The following is a 24304-nucleotide window of genomic DNA, read 5'->3' on the forward strand; positions in this document are numbered from 1 at the left end:
AACTGCATAATGCTCCATCAGCTTCCAGATGAGTTCAGTTCTGGCCTAAACATCTTCCAAAAAACTTACATTTTCTTCATGTTTCTAAAGTTCAGTCTCGTAGTTAGGAGATTGGAATGCAGAAACAAGAGGAAAGTGACAATGTAGATGTTCACAATAACAGTGAAATGTCAACATGTACATTATGTTGGTGTCAAACACTAACGGTCTAATATCATAACCGAGTATGTACATTGTTGCTATGCTTGATGATGAAACCTGTGTACCTTTCTCTTTCTTTCTATGGGACTTATCTTCACCTATATACAGTATATAGACTGGGTGAAACCAGGCTTAATAGCAGTAACTGTGAGAGGTATCTTGGAGTCTTAGTAGACAACCAGCTAAATATGAGCCAGCAGTGTGCAGCAGCAGCCAAAAAAGCTAAAGCAATCCTAAATTGCATTAACAGAGGGATATAATCAAGATCAAGTGAGGTACTAGTACTACTCTTATAAAGCCTTAGTAAGACCACACCTTGAGTACTGCATCCAGTGTCAATACACTATAAAAAGATGTTGAGACTCTAGAAAAAGTACAGAGAAGAGCAACCAGGATGATTAGGGGACTGGAGGCTAAAACATATGAAGAACAGTTGCAGGAAATGGGCTCGGTTAGTCTAGTGAAGAGAGGGACCAGGGGAGATAGGATAGCGGTCTTCCAATATTTGAGGGGCTACCACAGAGAGGAGGGGGTCAAGCTATTTTCTAAAACACCTGAAGGCCAGACAAGGAATAATGGATGGAAAGTGAACAAGGAGAGATTTAACCTGGAAATAAGGAGAAACTTTCTGACCGTGAGAACAATCAACCTATGGAACAGAAGTTGCCTTCAGAAGTTGTGGGAGCATCATCACTTGAGACTTTCAAGAAGAGATTGGATTCCCATCTGTCAGAAATGGTGTAGGATCTCCCACTTGGGAAGTGGGTTGGACTAGATGACCTATAAGATCCCTTCCAACTCTGATTATCTGTTATCTGCTAAGACCTTAATTCTTTTAGATTTTCCACAAGAGGGTTTTAATTAGATGTTAAAATATGGGACATCTGTAGCATAGATTATTGTAGATGTTTCAGTGATTCACCAGTGTGGTCAAGATCCAACTTAAGTAATCAATTAGATTTTACAATATTTATTTACTCCCTTCTTGCTTGATTCTACTTAAAAGGTAGGAACAAATTCTCAGAACTATTAAAAAAAGCAAACCAGTTAGAAGAAAACTTTTCATTTTCAGCACTATATTGAAGAACTACGATCTTTTGTTCCATACCTACTACTGTGACTGGACTTAAGCAGTTCAGTACAATTTCTGTCCAGTATAATTGTAAACGTAATGGCATGGATATATGTAATATTGTATTGTTGTTAATTAAAATCCCAATATTTTTGTTTTTATTTTTATAAGTCCCAAGTTCCCATAATGCAGTAAAACCTTCTTATTGTATTCTATTATTTTACTGCATTATTAATACAGCATTACAAGAATGTTATAATACCAGCAAACTGTATTTTAAAGCTATTATACTATCTCCAGCAAATTTATCTGATTTCATCCAAACCACTGAACATCGGTAATTAGCACTAAGTGTTAATTAATGTTATAAATATTAGTAAGCTTCCACTTTACTTAACTCTAATCTTAATATTTATTAATGATTACTGCAGTTATCATTTCAAAGTGTTTAAATATTTCCAAAACCAACTAGAACCTTACCAACCAATATACAACACATTCTTTAATTTGTAGGAAATGAACCATCCAGATTTGAAACACACATTACCATATGACAAAGTTATTATATCTTCCAGCTCCCAGACTTTGGACTGCTAATATTTAAAAATAATCTTGTCTAATAAGAAAAAAAAATGTTATCTCCTAGATTAAGCGCTTTATCAGTTCTAATTTACATGGAACCATTACTATGAGTAGCAATTTCTGGAATAACACAAAACATAGAACAAATAAAGTTCCTTGGCCAACAACTTCCCTTTAATTAGCAGCCAACGCATTTACTGATGAGACGGACTAATATATGGTTAGGATACTAGTTCTGATGTTAAGGACAATGTAATTTGTTGGGCATGAGTGGGAAACATTCTTCCAGGATAAGCATTAGAATCCGTGGAGAATTTCCACATCTCTTGTGGATTCTTTTCTCTTTTTTCCAGCTTTTGAAGCAAGTATATATTTCATGTGTTTGTGTATGTGTGTGTAATCACATCTGTACCTTCTACTATCAGCAGGGAAATATAAAATAGAGTAATTGTCATCAAGAATTAGCATTTCATTGTCAAAATGGTTTTAAGGAGCTCATTTCCTACTTAAGTTTGCAAGCAAAAATACAAGCTATTGGAAAAGGATGGATACGATATCCCCGAGACAAAATGAAACCAGAGCAAGCAACACCATGTTAAACAACTACTATGTAATTAAAACACCAACCAATACCAACCAGAACACAATTTGGTATTTCTGATAATGAATTTGACACATAAGAGAACCCTTCCTTCCGCTGTAATGGGTTTTTCAATTCTCTGAGCTGAGAACAATTTTATTTTTCTCAACTATATCTGTAACTAGCCACCGTACAAATTTCTCAGAACACTGTGTGCATTGGAAGCATGGCTAATCAGCTGATAAGGTATCAAACACAATTCCTCCCCACAACTTTCTGCAAGCAAGAAAGGAGAAATATTTCTGCAAACAAGACACCTTTGCAAAACTTTGTTTTTCAGTGTTGTTTTCCACCGCTGGACTCAGTAGACGGCAGCACGCAGCTAGCCATAACTGATCTCAGAAATTAAGAAGCCATCAGCCCTGGTTAGTACTTGATTGTGAGAATTAAATGGGAATTCCCAAGGAACCAGAGCTAGACTGGAAAATAGAGAAAAAGAATCTTGGGAAAAGGCAATGGCAAACCGCTTCTCTTGGGAATGTCAAGAAAATTGCATGGATACAACCACAAAGAATGAAGTTTGACTGAAGGGCATCTTTACCCCTTTGAATCAAAAACCTTGAGATTTGAGGGGGAAAAAAATCCAGTTGCATGTTCAGACTAAAACTTTTTCTTGGCTACCACTTTTTCCTGCTTCAAACAAGTAGGATGCAATTCTTAGAGAATTAGATTTATTTTTTTATTTTTTTTAATGCAGACTTGCATATTGAAAATATGTAATCTTTTTAAAAGCACAGCTAGGCAAACCAAATAATTTTGTATGTACTTTCCATCAGCGTGGCCCAAAAAGTAATTTTCCCTGATGGAACAAGCAAGGAAAATTTCTTTCATCTCCTCTTTACACCGGTACCATATAATTTTGTTTTCTTGCATTCAATCTTGTCCAATTCTTATAGACTGTCTGAATAATCCCTGCAGGTTTCTTGACAAGTTTTTCCAGAAGAGGTATACCATTGCTTCTTTCCTAGGGCTGAAAAAGCATGACCGGCCCAAGGTCACCCAGAGCAGGGGTCACCAACCTTTTGGACCTCAGGGACCGCCAAACTCATACTTTTAAATCCCGTGGACCATTAATATGAATTTTGACTTGACGGTGGCTTCAAGAAAAAAGTCTGCAGGAAAATTCCCCACCCCGTTTTTCTACTGGTCAATCATTCTTTATTTGGGATCACAGGATACCGTCTCCAGCTCTTCGCAGGGGGAGAGGGAGAGAGAGAGAGACTTTTGGCTTCATGCAAGGAAAGCAGCAGAAATCTTTCTTTCTCTCCCTCAAACTCCACCAGAAATGAGTCTTTGCCGGCGCAGCCTCTTGGAGCAGGAGGCCTTGCAGAGTCCCTAAGACTCATTTCTCGCGGAGTTTGTGGGAGAGAAAGAAAGACTTTTGCTGCTTTCCTTGCATCCAGCCAAAACCAGAAGAAATAAAGAAGCAGAAAGAAGCAGCCTGATGGCCAGGCCAGGCCAGGCGTGTGGGGCAAGTTCCCCCCTAACCTCCTTTCCCCGCTTCCCTTGTTCCAATGTTAGCCTTGTGTTCCTGGGCAGCCTGGATTAATTGCTATGGGGGGTGCTTTGGGGATGACATTTCTCTGTGGGCTACCAAAATTTTCCCACGGACCACCAGTGGTCCCCAGCCCACTGGTTGGCGACCACTGACTCAGAGGATTAGAACTCACAGTTTCCTGGTTTTTAGTCTAATGCCTTGATGACTACACCCAACAGGCTTACCATATAATATAAAATTATTTTTGAAAGACTTCAACGGTAGTTCCTATCATGAGGAATATTCCAAATGTACTTACATTACAGGAATACAGTTCTCCTTCCTCCATAGGTTCATCCACCATTTTAATGCCATTCAGCTGCAAAATAAAAAAGTCACTCATGAGTTCAAACACATAAGCAATCACATTTCTTTTTTCATTCACAGTTTCATCGAGAAGAAATTGAGAAGGCTGTTGCACAACTCCCAAAATGGGAGTTTGTTTTAGGTACAAATCTTAGCTAATTCAAATTAAACTATCCAGTATACTGTGAAGTGGTTACAGGTGTAGTACAAGAGGGACAAGAGCCAGGATGGCACAGTGGTTAGAATGCAGCATTGCAGGCTAATTCTGCCGACTGTCAGCAGTTCGATCCTGACTGGTTCAAGGTTGACTCAGCCTTCCATCCTTCCGAGGTCGGTAAAGTAAGGACCCAGATTGTTGGGGACAAAAGGCTGACTCTGTAAACGCCTTAGAGAGGATTGTAAAGCCCTATGAAGTGGTATATAAATGTAAGTGCTATAGCTACTTTCCCTCCTTCCTTCCTTCCTTCCCTCCCTCCCTCCCTCCCTATGGTTAGATTGCACTATTACAGGCTAATTCTGCCCATTGATAACAGTTCAATCCTTTTTTTTTTTTAAAGCAGGTCTTTCTTGTTAGAGAAACGAGTATTTTGTGACATCCCACTCTCCGCACTATAATTTTATCAAGCGGGGGTGGACTTTACCTGCCTGATAATCTTAGTGAGATGAAAGCTTTGCTGTTCTCACCTAAGCTTCACAAAATCATGACAAAACCCCTTTTTATTAGGCTAATGTGAATTCCTATCATTTACATCCAGCAAAGTCCCGGCAAACAGTCTTTTGAGGGTGAATTACAACCACAGACCTTATCAGGCATAGAGGTTTGCCAGTCCAGTAGCTTTCAAGCGCAATGCTGCACCAGAAAATACTTGGCAAGGAGTCTCTGAGAGTCACAAACAAGTCTGCACACTAATTAAACGAACTAATTGTCTCCTGCAAACACCACTCCCCTTTCACTCCGCTTTATTACCCATGGGAGGGGCCATTCATCGTCCACTTGTGCCTTTACTCCTGAGTCACCCCTTGTTCCTTTAATTGTTCCCTTCTCCTGGCAGCTCTGTGCATGAGCACACTGGGAACAGGCTCCAGCTGTTCTTCTTTCCCACTGATCTCTGACTCCAAAGGCAGCTGATAACTGTCGGATGGCCCTGGCCCCATCTCTGCCTCTGACGCAGAGCCCTCATCAGAGCCTTCTCCAGACTCCAGGACTGGCCCATGTTCCTCCACAACCTCCTCACTGTCCGAGTCTGCTCCCAGCTCTGCTGGCCACTGGTGGGCCACAACATTTACATTTTCTCAGTTTGTATTAGTTTATAATATAAAATACAAAAATGCAAAAGCAAACAGTAAGAAAAATAGGGGAGGGAGAAGTGTAGAAAAGAAGAGGGGGAAAAAAGAAAGGAAAGGAATTGACTTCGATTCCCTTGGTGCAGTAGGATAAGATGGTAACATCAAACCTCAACTTTTTACTTTTATATAATAGTATTAAACTATCCATTTCTATAACAGCAAATCTATCTAACCGGCAAAGCCCAAAGTCGAAGTTTCATATATATTTTTCCCCACCTCAAGCATGAAGTCCTGAAGCAGTTTCCAAGGAGAAGCAAAAATGTTTGCGTATCGTTGCTTTTTCTTTTGATCAAAGCTGTCAATTTGGCCATCTCTGCTAACTCCATCAACTTTTCTAATGAGATGAAGATTTTAGTGCTGCCTCACATTTGTTCACCGAATTCAAAGATTGGGAGAAATGCAATGGACAGAGAAATGGAAAAAGTTATGACGATCTTTTGCCTGAGGTGATTATTTTTGAGGGGGGGTGGAAATCACTGCTAGTAGGAGCTTCCTTTCAGTCTATAGGATTGCACCATCCTTCTTCTTTTTTCAGGAAGTAATATTAAATGCAACTGCACTTTTCAATGGAACTTGCTCTCCTAGCCACTTGCTAAAGTCCATAAGTTCATAGCAACAGAATATAACAATAGGCCACACAGCAGATACACTAACGTAAGCAGTACGTGCTTTCAAAGTATACATGGAATATTTTGCTTAACATCCCCAGATGTTTATAGAGGAACAGAAGGACAAACCATAACTTCCCAAACTTCTGTTCTAAGATGAGAATAACCAGAAAACTTTTATAGTGTTTCATGATAATGCAAAGGTTCTATATTCAAGAGAGAAAAATGTGTCTTTTTAATTTGTATTAGCACTCACTGGATTTTATGCTTTTTCAGAAAATGCAGAAAAACCGATGAGGGGTTTGAGATGATTGTTAGCCAATATCCTGGTTTTTCAGAATGAAACCATTCTTTGGATTCTATTTAGCTACTCAAAGAGGATGAAGTAAAAGTGGAAATGCCAAATTAATCTACTGTGTCGAAGTGTAGGGAGGCTAATTAGGTGAGAATTTTACAAAATTCTTTTAAAAAGTCAAATGAAAATGCATCAGCTGCTACAATTTAGACAGATGGCTCATGAGATTTCCTTCAACCTAATTTTAAATAATTGGCCCCATTTTATAAAAAGTCACACTAAGTTAAATAATCTTTTTTCAGTCTTTTTTCCCTTACTATGAAGTTGCAAAAATTGTTCAAAGTTGAACTTTAGAAACGATGATATGTTCTTGTCCTAACATGTTGATTATGTTTCATTAAAAACTGGAAAAACCTGATAAAGGATGCAGGGATAATTATTCATTTTGTGAGATGAATTATCGTATAATTCAGCAACAACTCATGTTCATCTACTCTCCCACCCTACATGGGCACATATCTACACACACCCATTACCACATGCTAAGAAATATCTTTCTGGGTTATTAAAGCAACAGGAATCATCAACCATCTACCACAAAGTTCTTAATGTAGCTCACAAAATGAAACTGGACATTTTTTTTATTCCTTTTTGTCCTGCCTTTATTATTTTTACAAATAACTCAAGGCAGAGAACATATCCTACACACATTCTTCCTCTTATTTTCTCCATAATGGCGATTCTGCAAGGTGAGTTGGGCTGAGAGAGCGACAAAATTGGCCCAACTGACTGTTGTGGTTAAGATGGGACTAGAACTCACTGTCACCTGGTCACTGACCTCAAATCACCCAGCTGGCTTTCGTGGCTAAAGCGAGACTAGAACTCACTGTCTCCTGATGATTCAGGAATCACCAAAGGCAGCTTTCATGGTTAAAGCAGGACTAGAACTCACAATCCTTCAATTTAATGGAAAAAAGGACTACAGGCGACATGATAGAAATGTTCCAATATTTGAGGGGCTGCCACAAAGAAGAGGGGGTCAACCTATTCTCCAAAGCACCAGAAGGCAGGACAAGAAATATCAGATGGAAACTAATCAAGGAGACAAGCAACCTGAAACTAAGGAGAGATTTCCTGACAGTGAGAACAATTAACCAGTGGAACATCTGGCCTCCAGAAGTTGTAGATGCTCCAACAGTGGAGGCTTTTAAGAAGAGAAAGATGGTCATTTGTCTGAAATGGTATAGGGTCTCCTGCAGGGGGTTGGACTAGGACTTCCCAAGGTCCCATCCAACATTGTTATTCTGTTCTGTTGTGGATAATAATTGTTTTGAACTGTTTGGTATTTTTCTTTCCTGCGATACTCACCATTGCTAATAAGAGATGCAAAAGCTAAAATAAACCATTGGTAGTTTTTGGTGCATTCATCTGAGTACCAGTGGGTGGAAGTGCCTGGCAGATATATGATTTGATAAGCCTTAAATAGCCCTCTGGGTAGATGGTGCAGAGATGGTGGCATCGGAAACCAAAGAGATTCTGGGTGCATGCTGCCTTCTCTCCCCCTAAAATGTTAGACCTTGATGTTATTTTAGTTTCTCTGAGTCCATCTGGCTCTTTGTCAGTTCATTTTATCTGGTTGTGAAATTATTCTAACTCCATTTTCTGACACTCAGAAAGACACATTTGGGAACAAAGGGGCAGTTTGCAAGCTTTCAAACGTTGCAAAGTGAAAAAGGAAGGGCATAAGAGAGAGAACAGCAGAAGCCAAACCCAACCGAAGATTTTGTGGCTCTCTTGAAAATTTAAAAAAAGAAGAGGCCACCGTTATCCTTTCAGGAAACACGACATAGCTTCTTGCCAATATTTTGTGTTTCTTAAGACGAAAAGAATCTCTGGAGCAGATCCTAAAGAATGAGCAGGTGTGCAAGAAAGGAATATGTAAAGTACTCTTCTCTCAATCCACTAAGAAACCAACACCTGAATTCTGATCAGAAATAAATAGGCCTAGCACAGTGTTGTTTGTTAAGCATTGCACGAAATCCCTTCTACTCTACTGAGATCATTGCTGCCTTCACCACAACCCTTCCGTGACGCATTGCTCCTTACATCTGCTGAAACAGTGGCCAAGATCCAAATGTGGCAAGCACATGTCTCTATCCCAGCCTAGATGGGGTTAAAATGAAAATGCAAGGATGGAGTGAGGATGACCCATGGAAGATGGGCCAATGGATGAGAGGAACATTTCATGAATTCTGCACATGCATTACTCAGCTTCAGTATTCCAAAAAACAGCACCAAAGATGACGTGTGTGCCCTTCCAGACTCTTAATTTGATATTCAGCTCTGCTTGTGTGCCATGATGGACCAGATTCTTTTAATAATAAGGCCCTTGGATTGAATGAATGTTGACAGAACCTCTGTATGTTCAGAACCCTTTAGACAGAAGCACAACTAACGAAGCAATGAGCTACATGAAGTTGTCCTTGAGAAGCACTTGGAAACTCTAGAGTGAAATCCAGAATGCAGCAACATGGACAATTATGGTGTATCTCATCAAGCCCCAAAGGTGCTTTTTCAAAAAGCAACTGGACTTTCTTTGATTTTTCTTGCAGATGTTTCACTTCCCATCCAATATGTGTGTGTTTTTTTTTTCAGTTCATGAAGAGAACTGAAGATGTTTTTTTGGATGAAGAGAACATGAGAAGATCTGAAGAAGGTTCTTGGATGGGAAGAGAAACGTCTTGAGGCAAAAACAAAGAAAGTCCAGTTGCCTTTTGAAAAAGCACCTGTGCGACAACCATGACCTGGATGACTCAGAATCTCCACTGACATGTCTCATCAAGCCCACACAACATCTTCACTCTATAAGCTATAGGCTATAGCTATAGGCTTTTGATTGGCTTCCAAGCTCAATCAAGACGCTGCTTATAAAGTCCTTCTTGGCACAGAGTCTGATTATCTAAAACAGGGGTCTCCAACTTTGACAACTTTAAGGCTTGTGGACTTCAACTCAGAGTTCCTCAGCCACAAGTCTTAAAGTTGCCAAGGTTGGAGACCCCTGGTCTAAAAGACCTTCTGTAATGGCATTGGAAGTCCCATCCATTAAGGTCCCATCAATTAAGCAATATCACTAGACAGACCTAGTGCACCACCTGTGGAACACCAAAATATCCCTCCTGATATATCAGTTGATCAAATCTTTATCAAGGTCATAGATCAGCCTAACCTCCTGAGATAGGTTTGGCCTCCACCCGGACTGCATTCAAGAGAGCTTGGAAAACAATTGGCCCTTCTTAAAGTCTTAGGTGAGAGTAGGTGACGGGTCCTGTGTATTTGATTGTCTTTAATCGCTGCTTCTCTTTTCACATCGGAGAGTTTAACTGTCTGGTATACTAGTTTTCACAGCACACCATCTAGAATCATTGCAGAGCTGGGCAGCCTTGTAAATTTCTAAAGTAAAACAGTAAAGTACATAACATTGTTTGGCTCTGCAATGCTTTCAATGTTTTAAAAATGAGGTTGCTTTTTTTAAAAAAACAGTGCTTTTTTAAAACAAAGTCCATCATGTGACTGTCCTTTTCAACAAAACCTTGATTTCTGAACGCTGTTCAATTAGGAAAGAACAAATGAAATTGGTTCTGGAATAAAGTTATGGATCCAAAATGCCTCCTCCTTCTACTAGGGCAAATTACCCTTCACCAACAGCAAATCCTTTTCTCCTGCTTCAACTCAGTCGGCCTTGCAAACAGTAGCAATTTAACCACATTCTTATGTTTCATGACTGTTTTTTTTTTAATGAACCATTCTAATACATGAAGGATTCTTTTCCTGCCATGACAAATCATCCCCAATTATACAGTGTGACATCATCAAACAGTTCCAAAAAACACAAATGCAGCAATATAAAACAAACTGGAACTAAATTCTTGTCAGCATAAAATGAACGAGAGACCAGACCAATAGTAACATGAAATAAAAGTGTTTTTTGCAACATTAATGAAGAACATATTCTCTGTAATACCATCACTCTAAATTTATGCGCAGATGCAAACATCTGCTTTTCAGACACTCAGTAATTATATAAAATCTAAAAAAAAAAAATCTCCAGCCAAATAGTTTAAAACTTTATTTGATGTAGACAATTGTAAACATCCATAGCATCAATGTTACATTATTTCTCTTTAAAATAAAACGTTTACTCTAACATTCATTCCCACAACTACACTGGATTTCACCATAGATTAAAAAGGACTCTACATTAATTCTGAAGAATGTCTTAATAAACTGCCAAATTTATTAATTTTTTTTCCACCTGCAACTGGATGAATGAGCCTGAATGAGACACTCACTTATTTGGGAACAAGCCATTCTAGAGTGCAAGAAACATTATTTATGTTTGTAAAGCATAATAATACAGCTGCCTGTATAACTGCAATATTCAGAAGGATTAATGTAAGCTTGGATATAACTCATTAGCCTGGACACCTATGGTAGGAATATGGTTTAGACCTGTGTTTCTCAACTTCGACAACTTTAAGATGTGTGGACTTCAATTCCCAGAATTCCCCAACCAGTATGGAGAATGGAAGATGCCAAGGTTGCGAAACATTAGTCCGGATGGCCAGAAGATTTTATAAACTGGAGAAAAGTGTGTGAGAAAGTTACCTTTTAATTCTTACTCTATTTACAAGGCTATTTGAACACCGAGCAACCTTAATGGTTATGTGAATTATAGAATATTATTAACAGCAAGAATATTGAACTAGTACTCTAGTAGCATATTGAACTAGCATTCTTCTTACCAAATAAAGATCCATACTATACATCCTTTTGATTGAAAACGTAATCACTTTTTCTCTTTTGTAGTGCTGCTCCTTGCACTTCTTCACTATTTATCAGTTCTGAGAAAATGAACACTTATAAAGAAGTAGGGATCCCAAGCTGTTTTCACATCGTAGTTTTCTACATCAGCTTACTCCAAAGTGGGCAATCATCATTTCTTGTTTCCTTCCGGTCAAGAAAAACTCGGAACTTAAAGCATTTCATTTATATATGTTGGGGTAGGAGAATATGGAGATGAGATGGAAGAAGAAATGCATGAATTGCTTTGTAAACATTAACTTAGGCCTGGCAATGAAGTGAGGTGAGAAAGAAACTCAGAATAACCCAGTCTTGATTCTCTTTGATATAAGACAGAAACTCTAGCAGGCATTCAAGAATCTGTTATTATATCCTATTACAATAGATGGACTTTGGAAAGAGAAATAAATCACCAGAAGGGCAAAATACCTGTCCATATTTCATCTATGATTACTCAAAAAGAAACACTGATCTTCCATGTGTCAAATGTTGCTTACAAGACTCCATTTGTAAATAAATAGACAGACCAACATGCTTCTGAGAATGTCAACCACACTTGCCGGTGTAACATCGGGAAATCTGTTGTCTAGAGAGACCACGGTCACTAAACCTGACGCTCAACACTGTCCAACATTTATATTGTCTACAAAAAAAAAAAAGCAATTTAGTATTCCCAAGTGGTTGGGATTTCATCTCCCATATCTTTTGTTCCACATGACCACAGCAAGGAACCCCAAACCACATTTTAGGACATGAAGTTAGACCTTGGATGGGATGGGATCTTGGGCAGCATTCACACATCAATCATTTGCAATCCCATTGCAACTAGATCTTGAAAAGAAGTCATCCTGGATCAGAGGTCCCGTTTTGCACATTGGACTGTAAGTCCTTACCTTATTTTATCTGCTAAACAAGCAGGCACTTTATGAACCATCAGCCAAGCATCATCATGGCAGGGTTTGTGAGGCATATGTATCTGAACAATGCACTGACAGCCACTGCCCCAACTCAACGTTTCATGCTGGGTCACACAATGGCTGCTCAGTTGCCTTCAGGAGTTTGCAAGCATAAATGGAAGCCAGTAGGCATTCTTCACCATTGAACCCCAAGAGATGATCTTCTTCTACTGAACTTACAACTGGAACCAGAGGCCTTTTTTTTTTGGTTTGATAGACAAACAGATTCAGAACTTTTGTTTTTTTTATAACAGCAGCAAGACTTTTTCTCTATGCTCAGAGATGGAAGAGCTCACATGTAATCACAATGAAAGAACGGATGGTGAATCAACAGAGTTGGCAGAGATGGACAAATGCACAGCTTTGATTAAAGAGAAGACTTTGTCCAGCTTTTGGAATAGAATATAGAATAGAATATTCTTTATTGGCAAAGTGTGATTGGATAGACACGGAATTTGTCTGTGGTGCATAAGCCCTCAGCATATATAAAAGCAACAAAGCGATAAATCATAAAGCATAAGATACAATCATAAAGCATAAGATACAATCAACAAAGTGATATCGTAAGATAATAAGATATCAACAAAAGTAGTCAATAGGAAAGATCAGAAGGATAATAGTAATGCAATCCTACTACATGGTTAGATGTCCTTAGGCATAAGACAGTGCTGAGGGAATTATGTATTTAGTAGAGTGATGGCATGGGGGGAAAAAGAGTGCAGAGAAGAGCAACAAAGATGATTAGGGGATTGGAGGCTAAAACATATGAAGAATGGTTTCAGGAACTGGATTTGTCTAGTCTAATGAAAAGAAGAACTAGGGGAGACGTGATAGCAGTGCTACAATATCTCAGGGGTTGCCACAAAGAAGAGGGAGCCAAGTTCCTTTCCAAAGCACCTGAAGGCAGGACAAGAAGCAATGGGTGGAAACTAATCAAGGAGAGAAGCAAGCTAGAACTAAGGAGACATTTCCTGACACCTAGAACAATTAACCAGTGGAACAACTTGCCTCCAGAAATTCTGAATGCTCCAACACTGGAAGTCTTTAAGAAGAGATTGGACAGCCACTTGTCTGAAATGGTAAAAGGTTTCTTGCCGAGCAGGTGGTTGGACTAGAAGACCTCCAAGGTCCCTTCCAACTCCGTCATTCTATTTGTGTCTAGTTATTTTGGCATGCAACGTCTACATTTTTGTCTATTTGGACACCTTTCTTGGACGCTATTTGTTATAGTTCTTCTAGTTCAAAGACTGTTGGTTTTTAGGTTTTTACCTGTACAAAAGAAAGTTGGAAGTTACTTTTTTCTATAGCTTTTTCCCCTTTTTGTTTGCACTCTCCCAATTTTTCTTTTTCTCCATCCTTCCCTCTTTAAAAAAAAATCTTTTTGCTTTGCTTTTTTTGTCTCTGACATTTTTCTGAAATGTAATAAAGCTTTGGGGAGGGGGAGAGAACTGATCTCCAAGGTCTGCTGCCTGTGATTCAGTTATCAAATCCAGAAATTCTCAGGATGACAAGATGAAGAAGAAAAAAAGGAAAGAAGAAGAGATGATTAGAAGCTCTTCATAATATAATTCCCCACGAATACAGCTCTTTTTAAACTATCTAAAATGTTAGAATAGAATAAAATAGAATTCTTTATTGGCCAAGTGTGATTGGACACACAAGGAACTTGTCTTGTGCAAATGCTCTCAGTTTACATAAAGGAAAAGATACATTCGTCAACAATGATAAGGTACAATACTTAATAATAGTCATAGGGTACAATAAGCAATTGAATCATACTAGGAAACAGTCCATATAAATCGTAAGGATACAAGCAACAAAGTTAGTCATACAGTCGCGGGTGGGAGGGGATGGGTGATAAGGAGTGATGGGAAGGTTAATAGTAATAGTAATGCAGACTTTGTAAATAGTTGAACCGTGTTGGGGGAAATATTTGTTTAGCAGAGTGATGGCATTCGGGAAAAACCTGTTCTTGTGTCTAGTTGTTCTGGTGGGCAGTGCTCTATAGCGTCGTTTTGAGGGAAGGAGTTGAAACAGTTTATGTCTGGCATGTGAGGGGTCTGTAAATATTTTCACAGCTCTCTTTTCGACTCATGAGGTATACAGGTCCTCCATGGAAGGCAGATTGGTAGTAATTGTTTTTTCTGCAGTCCTAATTATCCTCTGGAGTCTGTGTCTGTCCTGTTGGGTTGCAGCGCTAAACCAGACAGTTATAGAGGTGCAGATGACAGACTCAATAATTCCTCTGTAGAACTGGATCAGCAGCATGGTCATCACCACACCTAATCACCATTTAACTATAAGTTACATGAGGGAATATATTTTAATTAATCTCCAACTGTAACCGCCAAGAAGTCAGTTGACCTTTACAACGCATCAGCAAACCTTCCCAAACTTGTAACTGCTATTTTGTTGTGGAACTATGTTTAGTACCAGCTACGATTTCAGGAAGTTTGAATTCTTATTCACTTTCAAAGTTGAGAATATTTCCTAAAACTATATCTTAATATCCAGTGACCTACCAATCTAGAAACAAGGCTTCTCAATATATATATATATATATCTACACAAAGTATTGATTTTCATCCTAAAAGAAATCAAGGTACCAAGTTGCTTTCTTCTCGTACCAGCTCTGCAATGAGCACAAGCACAAAAGAGGCATTGACAAGCTATTGAAAGTTCAGTTCAGATTCGTGACGATATTTGCTTTCTCCAAATCAGACAGCATCCTCCTAAACAAACATCCCTTTTGATAAGGCTGGATAATTTCATTTTAGGCAGTTATATATTATTCTGGCATCCAATTTTTCTCATGAACCTAGTAGTGAAGACGTTTCCTGCGTGCACACACACAATTTGCCTAAAGAAGGTCCTTGATTTAGGTCCTTAACTGAGCCTTGTGACCTTGTCAGAAGGTCACAAAAAGGGATCACAGGACCGGAACCCTGCAACTGTCATTAATATGAGTCATTTGGCAGGCACATATGACCATGCATGGTGGCAATGTAAAAGAGCACAAGAGTTTTGGCACAGGGTTGGGAAATGGTTGGAAGAAATGATGGGATTTAAAACAGACCATAGACCAGAATGTTTTTGATTGGGAATTATACCAAAGAAATACAATAAGGAAGTGCTATATTTGATAATACATGTCATTACTGAGGCAAGAATGGTTATTTGACCAGAAGTGGAAAGAGAAAGAAATTCCTAGTGAAGATGAAGTAATAAATAAAATTCTGACTTGCACTGAAATGGATAGGTTAACATTAGAGATGAAAAATAAAGATGAATAGGAATATTATGTAATTTGGAATAGATCTTACTATTGGTGGGGGTAGAAAGGAAGGACTCAAGAGTGAAAAGAATTGTTAAGTGGACATCTGTGAGTCTTCAATAAAAGTAAAAGTATTGGAAGATGTAAATAAGGATGAATAAATGTATATATGTATATGTATGTATGTATAAATGTATATAAGATCTATATTCTATTATATTTCACTAGAATGATGACCAAAAGTTATGTCAAAATGACTCCACTACGTTCAATGTTTTTTAACTGTTATGTTTAATAAAACATTTTTTTTAAATGAGTCATTTGGCAAACGTTTGAATTTTGATCACACAACCAATGGGATGCTACAACGGTCGTAAGTGTGAAAAACAATCATAAGTGTGAAAAACGGTCATAAGTCGCTTTTTTCAGTGCCGTTGTAAGATCGAATGGTCAGTAAATGAACAGTTATAAGTCAAGAACTACCTGCAGCAATACAATAAGTAGCTAAAAGTTGTAATGCAGAAGCCCAGAAGCGTGCAAAAATAAGAAAAAAAAGACACACATGGCTTCTGCTAGCAGGTCTACATTTCAAAGATGTTCGTTCATACATCCAGGTTATTTCCAGAGAAAACTCTTTCTGGATCAGTTGCTATGCATCCAAGATCCTACTAGTAGTATAAGGGCCTCAGAATAACTGCAGAAAACAAGAGGAAGGTGCCAATATCACGGTGTTATTATATAAGCCAGCAAAAAAAAAAATATTTTTTTTAAAAAACAGTCGTTTCCGTTTCAGGCTAAACTACAAAATCATCAACCCCAGACCTTAATTCAAACCTTGATCATTTAACGCAAAGGCTAGAAATTCCTGCTCAACAGCCAGGCATGTTTGACTCAAGCGAATGGATAGTAGAGTTTCTCTCTCCATTTAGCAGTTAGTATCTTTTGATTTAGGCAATGCATGAGCAGGCAGGAAACTGAAGCTATAACAAGGGGTAGGAAACGCTGAGAGAAGAGGCCCTGTATAGGGTAGGGGAGGAATTCATGTCCCCTCTTTGAACTATAACCTTTCAGGGTTACAAAGGAGGAGGGGGAAAAACGACAGGTAGATGATTGCCACTCCAGCACAGGTAGTCCTTGACCTATGACCACAACTGGGCTCAAAATTTATGTTGCTAAGCGAATTTTGTGGCCCGTTTTATGCTCTTCCTTTGCGCAGCGAATCATTGCCGTTGTTAAATTGGTCACACGGTTTTTAAGTGAATCTAGTCACAAGACACTGCATTCGTCATAAATGAGAGTCAATTGCCAACTGACTTGAATTTTGATCACGTGGCCATGAGGATGCTACAAAGTATTGAAAAACAGTCATAAGTCACTTTTTTTTTTTCAACAAAGGTGTAAATTTGAATGGCCACTAAATAAACTGTTCTTAAGTCAAGGACTACCAGTAACTCCCCCCGTTCCTTCTGATTTGGAGCTCCGTCAGTTCTTCTCTAAATCCCTGCAGATGTGGTAGGGTTCTCCCTGAACCAAGAGTCTGTACAAAAAAACCTTGAGAACTGTATTTTTATCTATCTATCTATCTATCTATCTATCTATCTATCTATCTATCTATCTATCTATCTATCAAAGCAAAATACCACTCATGCATCATCACAAAATCTCCAGAACCATAAAGCCCTGAAAACTTGGCACGGATGTTCCTCTTGGCTTCTAGGTGCTCACTAAGAAAGGATTTTTCGGAATGACCATTAAAGCGTTAGTATTTTGTATAATATTATTATTAACAAGCTCTGATGCTAAGGAGCTCTACTCCCCCTCCCCACCTGAAAAGAAATCTGCTCCAAATGCAAAACACAAGCAGAGGAGAGGAATTTCAGCTTTAGTACAGAACAGTTGAGCTAAGTCACTCCCAGGCTCTTTGCTGTCTCCTTCTTGCTCACACAGCAAATACTGTCTCAGTTTCCAAACAGCCCTCAACTCTTTCACACACTGACAGAACGTTAGCCAGATGAATACCAGTGGATGCTGGTAGGCAGAGGCAGAATTTTTTCCCCTTATTTTCCTCCCCAAAACTAAGCCTGATCACATAGTTTCATAGCGAAGCACCAGTATCGAGCTAGTATTTTTATAGAGCAAAGAGAGAGAGAGAGAGAGAGAGAAATAGATAGATAGGTAGAGATAGATAGATAGATAGATAGATAGATAGATAGATAGATAGATAGATAGATAGATTACAGATTAACAGAGTTGGAAAGGACCTTTATAGGTCATCTAGTCCAACCCCCACCACCGAAGCAGGACACCCTACACCATTGTTTCCTTATTTCCAGGTTAAATCTCTCCTTGTTCAGTTTCCATCCATTATTCCTTGCCTGGCCTTCGGGTGCTTTGGAAAATAGCCCGAAACACCCCCCACCCCCACCCCCCTGTGGCAGCACTGCTGATATGTCTCTTTTCTCTTTTCTTCTTTCATTTTGTTTCATTTCTCTAACTCCGGTTTCTGCTATGTCTTTAACTTATAATGAAACTTGATAAAAAATTCCTTGTAAAAATAATAATAATAAAGACCGTGTTTACAATGAAAACTGTCCCGTACACACGAGGAGAAGCAAACGTACAATTTCTCAACAACGTCCTAACCATATGTTTTCATCGCCCTGGAGAATAAATGCAAGAAAGTACTGCATAGCCGACCCTGCTGGGATTAAATTTAACAATTTCAAATAAAAGCACTAATCTTCAAGCATCGATACCCAAATAATGAGACTTCGCTACAGCGTTTGCCAAAATTATGGAGGCAATTGGGGCCCTGTTTAAAACATTCAATCATAGAAATATTTCAAAGTACATACAGCTGTATAATAGAGAACAGCATGCTAATTACAATCCTCAGGAATGGTACTCTGTGGACACACAAACAGAGAGCGCATGAAATGCGAAAGCTACAATCCTGCACAAAAGTTGCTTCAAATCGCAGCGACTCCTTTCTCATAAAAATCTGACATTCTAGTTAAGCACCAAGGAGTGAAAGAAGACTTACTTCCAAGAAAACGTTGTAGCCTGACGCTACAGGGTCATATCTCCCCCAATATTAAATCTATTCAACTCCTTCACCTCTCTGCCACCTAAAACTGCAGTTACTAATTGTAAAACTTCCTCTCAGAGGAACCTTTCAAAACTAGTATCTTTAAAAAAAAGAAAAAATAATTTGAAGTGCATTCTCAGGCAAGTCTAACCAGTTTTCAGAACAGTATTTGGATAAGATCTTTCATGAACATATCGTGTAAACTGGCAAAAATGTAAGAGTTTACTTCTGCCTCTCCTCTCCCAATTCTAGAAAAAGGAGCTGCAGTATAATCAAACCTGCCTCTCTCTCTCTTCACATTTTCTGCCACACAAATATTTCAGTATTTCACACAACACAGCTGAATGGGGTTATTTCCCCAGTGTAAATTTTCCCAACTCACTCTATTAGGCACGGCAATTCCAGCAACAGCCATGGTACAAATAGTCCGGTGCCAAGAAAACTGACCAATAATTAAAGAAATTATTGCTGAGCTCATTGCTTATTTTTATAATGAAACTGCTGACTAACTTTAAAAAGAAATCCCTCCCTATTCAGGGCAGCAATTGATGCACCCAGTATGTTTGTTTAATGAAACCTCTGGTAATGTCTGGGACCAAGACTGCTATAATTAACACACCCAAAAGAGAACAAAACCCATCCTGATAAAAAAGCTGCTGCCAAAGTTAATGAAACTGCCCATCCAAAGCTCCTTTCCGACACCCCTGTGAATGCAGACGTTCTGCATGCTTGCTTGCAAACAAGATTCGCCCAAGAACGTCTTGTGGGAATCCAACCAGGTTGTTTTCCCTGATCAACAAACCCTTGAGAGAGCCTGGTTCTCCTCAGCTAGAAACCGTAACCACATCAGTTGTTCCATCCCCGAAGGACGACTGAACCCCACTGCAGATAAATTATAGACCTGTAACACACAGGATGGCAAGACAAAACCACCCAATTCAAGGAAACAGCCCTGCCAGACTTCCTGATTGCAACATCTGGTTTATCTAACTGACTTTGTTTCGCCAACCTAGCCCGTGCACTGTTAGGAAACCATGGTTTGGAGCTCACTGCAAGAAACCCACTCTGCCCAAGGCAGCTTATTCAGCAAACAATGATGTAATGCACTGTATAATCACGAGCAGAGATTCTTATCTGGTTTAAATGTTTGGAGCAAACTTCAGGACTTGAAATAGATAAAGGATAAGCAATGGGGCAGAGTTCCTGAAACTAAATAACCAGGATAAGATCACCGCACCTGCAGGATCTTAAACACTATTTTAAATTCCACGGGAAAAAGGAAGATATGGAAATAATAATAATAATAATAATAATAATAATAACAACAACAACAACAACAACTGTGATCTCACTAAAGATTTAATAATAATAATAATAATAATAATAATAATAATAATAATAATAATAATAATAGCAATAATAATAATAAAAAAAAAAACATGGCCTTGTGAAGGTTTGCAATGGCAAATCAGCAAAAAAAGCGCATATTAATCAGCACTTTAGTTTTAACATTTACAGGACACTATGTTTTCTCTTATAAGAGGCAAGGGACAACATCCAGATTACTTCCTATTTTAAAAAATGAAATATTAAGATTATCCTGTAGGGCTGATGAATGAAACGTGGATGACATTTTGGAGGTGTTTTGTTTTGGACTATTTAAAGGGCACATTTTAAAGACAAGGAAAGACACTTTAATGGCAAAAGAATTTTTAAAAGGTGTCAAAAACTAAGAAAGGCAATAATTCAGAACCTTTTAGCATTCAGGGTACGGAGTTCAAAGCATTTTAAAATAGTTTAGAAATCATTTTGGAACACAAAGTTGTTTGTTGGTATGAAAGTAGTGATGGAAACTAATAATTCCTCTTTTTTTAAAGTACAGATAGGGCTAAACGTATGTTAATGCCCTAAAGAAGGATAGACTTCTTGTTTCTATCTCTCTCCCGTCCTCCCTCCAAATTTTTGATGCAAAGTAGACTGAATACTAAAGAACAGCATGTAAAAAACTCCACATTAGCCCCCAAAATAAAGTAATAGCAGAGGTCACAAAAAAAAATCTAGTTTTCTTACAGATCTGGCTCTCTTAAGCTTTGCAGGTTGTCTTTGACTTTGGACAGATATTGAGGCCAAAATATCCATTGCTCAGCAGGACAGTTCTTAAACAAATTCCACCCCATTTTACCATCTTTTTTTTTTTTTTGCCAGCGTTATTAAGTGAATGTGGCTTCCCTCCATTGACTCTGCTTCTCAGGAGCCAGATGGAAAGCCACCAATGGGGATCACGTGACCCCAGGACATGCAAATGTCATAAAAAACACGCCAGTTGCTAAGCATCCAAATTTTGTTCATGGGACCATGACGCTTTAACGGTCGTTAAGTGTGGAAAAAAAGGCCATGTCACGTCTTTTTTTTTGCAGTGCCATTTGAATGGTCATTAAACGAATGGTTCCTAAGTCAAGGACTACCTGTTTTGCAGACTGAGACTGTAGGTATGAACATCCTGGATTTTAGGTTCTTGACATTCAGCAACTCAAAAAGTGGGACCCATCCTTATCCTTGGCATTGAAGAGCCATTTCTACATTTAGTTCCTGGAAAGGGGAACTAGATTTAAAATAAAAAAAAAAGATTTATAAATCCTTCGTGCCTGGAACCATCCTCTCGTCTAGAGTGAGGAGAATTCCAAAAGAAACTGAATAGAAAAGATTAACAGAGTTGGAAGGGACCTTGTAGGTCATCTAGTCCAACCCCCTGCCCAGTAGACCCTGCCCCATTTTTGACAGTTGGATGTCCAGTCTCTTCTTGAAAGCTTCCAGGGATGAAGATCCCACAACTTCCGAAGGCAACTTCTGTTCTATGAGTTGATTGTTCTTGCTGTCAGAAAGTTTCTCCTTATTTCCAGGTTAAATTTCTCCTTGTTCAGCTTCCATCCATTATTCCTTGTCTGGTCTTCAAGGGTACCTTGGAAGATAGCTTGACTCCCGCTTCTCTGTGGCAGCCCCTCAAATATTGGAAGACTGCTATTACATCACCCTGGTCCTTAAAAAAATGTGAACCTGGTTAACAGTTCAAAACTAGGTTTATTTGGACCTGTCAAGACAGGGAAAGGACAAGCAAAGGTAGCTATAGAGCAGAAGGAATCTAAACCAGGGGTGTCCAACCTTGGCAGGGTTAAAACCTGTGGACTTTAAACCAGGCTGGCTGGGGAATTCTGGGAGTTGAAGTCCACAAGTCCTAAAGTTGCCAAGGTGGGATCTCCCAGGATCTAAAAACACCGGAAGGGAAGTAAATGACAGGGGACAAAAAGAAAACAGAAGTTCTTGGAGACTCATGGTAGTAGAGGACCCAAAGGCAAATAAAACGAGGAAGGAAAAAGAAGGTGGCCAAGGGGAATTTTTTAAAAATGGTTGTATTGGCGGATGTTGTTAGAAAGAAGTTTTACATATGGAAAACAAAATTAAAGTTCAGTTCTCATAGAAATAAAGAGGAGGGGGTATATTAGGGCAGCCACCCTTCTCCAAGCCGGCGCCCCTGCGTTGCATTCACACCAAGACCGAAGGAAGAAGGGAGAAAACCGTCAGAAGACAAGAGCAAAGCCCAGCCGGGGATTAGTGGCACTGATGTCCCGCTCCACACCTTCTCCAAACTCGCAGCCGGGAGAATGACTGGGCTTAAATAAACCCAGGAGGGAATGAACGAGGGCTATCCATCCGATCCCCTCCAGAATTCCCACGGCCTCGCTGGGAGGAGGAGGGCGGGGTGGGGATTATGGGGCTGCAGATTCCCCGAGCGAACAACCAGACTAGAAACCCGGGACACTATATAGAGACCGGGAGGGAAGAAGAGGCGCCGGCTGGGCATCGGACCACTCCGCATCCCTGGCGGCGGGGATCGGCGGAGGATGCGGCGCTCGGAAGAGTCCCGGGGCAAAGAATTTCGACCACGGACCTTATTTTATTTTATTTTACTTTATTTATTTTACTTTTTGTTTTGTTTTACTTTATTTTATTCTACTTTACTTTATTATATTTTATTCTACTTTACTTTATTTTATTTTACTTTATCTTATTCTACTTTACTTTATTTTATTTTACTTTACTTTATTTTACTTTATTGTATTTTACTTTTTTATTTTATTCTATTGGGGAGGGGGGTGGTATCCGGGGAATAAGCCAGCTAAAGTTCGGAGGGGTGTGTGTGAATGGATAGCGACCCCCCCCCCACAACCCAAAGGCGGGGGGGGAGGGAGGGAGAAGAAGCGGGGAGGCTGCAAAGGGGGCGCCCCCCAGCCCAGCACCACAAGCGGGCGGCGGCGGCGGCGGCGGAGAGACAGACTGGGACCCTCCCCCAGCCCGGCGTCGTCCTCTCTCCCGCCACCCCCCCCCCCCAAACTTCTCCCGGCCCGACCTCCTTCCCTGCGCTCACCTCGCCGCCCGGACTGCTGCTGCCGGTGCTGCCTGCTCTCCCTCCTCCTCCTCCTCCTCCTCCGGCGGCGGCGGCGGCGGCGGCGATCTCGGGGATGGAGGCGGGCGGCGGCGGCGGCGGCGGGGGCGGAGGCGGCGGCGGCGGAGGAGGGCAGAAGGGCTCGGCGTCGGGCTCAGGCGGCGGCTCCTCCGCGCCTTCGGGCGGCGCAAAGGGCACCATGGCGCCGCCTCCGCCGGCGCGCTCCTGCCACTCGGGGCCGGCCCTGCCTTGTGCCCGGCTGCCTCCTCCGAGCCGGGGCGGCCGCTCATGCTCGACCCTCCCCGGGCGGAGGGGACGGAAGGACGGCGCGGACCCGAGGAGCGGGGCTAGTCGGAGGCAGCCACCGGGGAGGCGGCGGCGGCGGCAGCAGCTCCGGAGCCGCGCATGGTTGGCTGGCTGGCCGACCGACCGACCGACCGGCTGGCTGGCTGGCTGGGGCGCGGGAGGCGGGGAAGCTGCTGCTGCTGCTGCTGTTGCCGCGGCGGCGGCGGCGGCCCGGCGAGCGGGGGCGGCTCTGCGCGGCGCCGGCCTCGAGGTGGGGGTGGGCCGGGGAGGGCCGGGCCGGGGCGGCGCCTGGAGGTGGGGAGGGGGAGCGCCCGTGACGTCAGCGGCGAGGGGAGAATCCTCTCTCTCTTTCTCTTCTCCCCCCCAACCCGCCCAGCCCGCCCTGCGCTGAGAGAGAGAGAGAGAGAGAGAGAGCCGGCGGGGAAGGGGTTAAAAGCCGGGGAGGACCCCCGGGGAGGCGTGACGTCAGCGGTTGCGTGGACACCGAGCGAGGGGGGTGACGTCGGTGGCGATGACGTTAGCGCAGCCCGAACAAAGGAGGGCGGGCGGGCGGGGGCGTGGGGGGGAGGGAAGGGAGGAGGGCGAAATGGGGGAAGCCCCAGACGAGGGGGGAAGGGGAGGAGAAGAACCGAGCCCAGGCAGCAAAGGCGCCGGCCGGGGGCGGGGGCGGGTCGGGGGGGCAGAAGGGCTTGGGAAAGCCAAAGCGCCCGGCCGGGGGGCTCTGCAGCCTGCCTGGGGGGTGTGCCCTGGCCAGCGGCGAAGAGGGGCCCGGGCAGGGCGTGGACGCCTCC

At 41.1% G+C, this 24304-nt stretch overlaps 1 protein-coding gene across 3 annotated transcripts in view; it reads right to left on the reverse strand.

The window, feature by feature from the left end:
• The window catches only part of RPS6KA6 (ribosomal protein S6 kinase A6), a 61658-nt gene extending 37898 nt beyond the window's left edge, over positions 1 to 23760 (reverse strand). Inside the window, exons 1-2 of one of the 3 annotated variants that reach the window (XM_026703025.2) lie at positions 23190 to 23760; positions 4292 to 4351 (exon numbers count right to left, since the gene is read on the reverse strand). In XM_026703025.2, coding sequence (XP_026558810.2) covers positions 4292 to 4351; positions 23190 to 23408 — 279 coding nt within the window. In that variant the 5' untranslated portion in view covers positions 23409 to 23760. Of the gene's footprint in view, positions 1 to 4291; positions 4352 to 18721; positions 18871 to 19148; positions 19168 to 23189 lie in introns of those variants that run through there. The other 2 variants (XM_087940979.1, XM_087940980.1) reach the window with 2 other exon arrangements.
• Between the last annotated feature and the right edge of the window lie 544 nt (positions 23761 to 24304).

Source organism: Pseudonaja textilis, chromosome 12, assembly GCF_049901715.1.
Source record: "Pseudonaja textilis isolate UNSWEBS1 chromosome 12, rPseTex1.2, whole genome shotgun sequence".
NCBI lineage: Eukaryota > Metazoa > Chordata > Lepidosauria > Squamata > Elapidae > Pseudonaja > Pseudonaja textilis.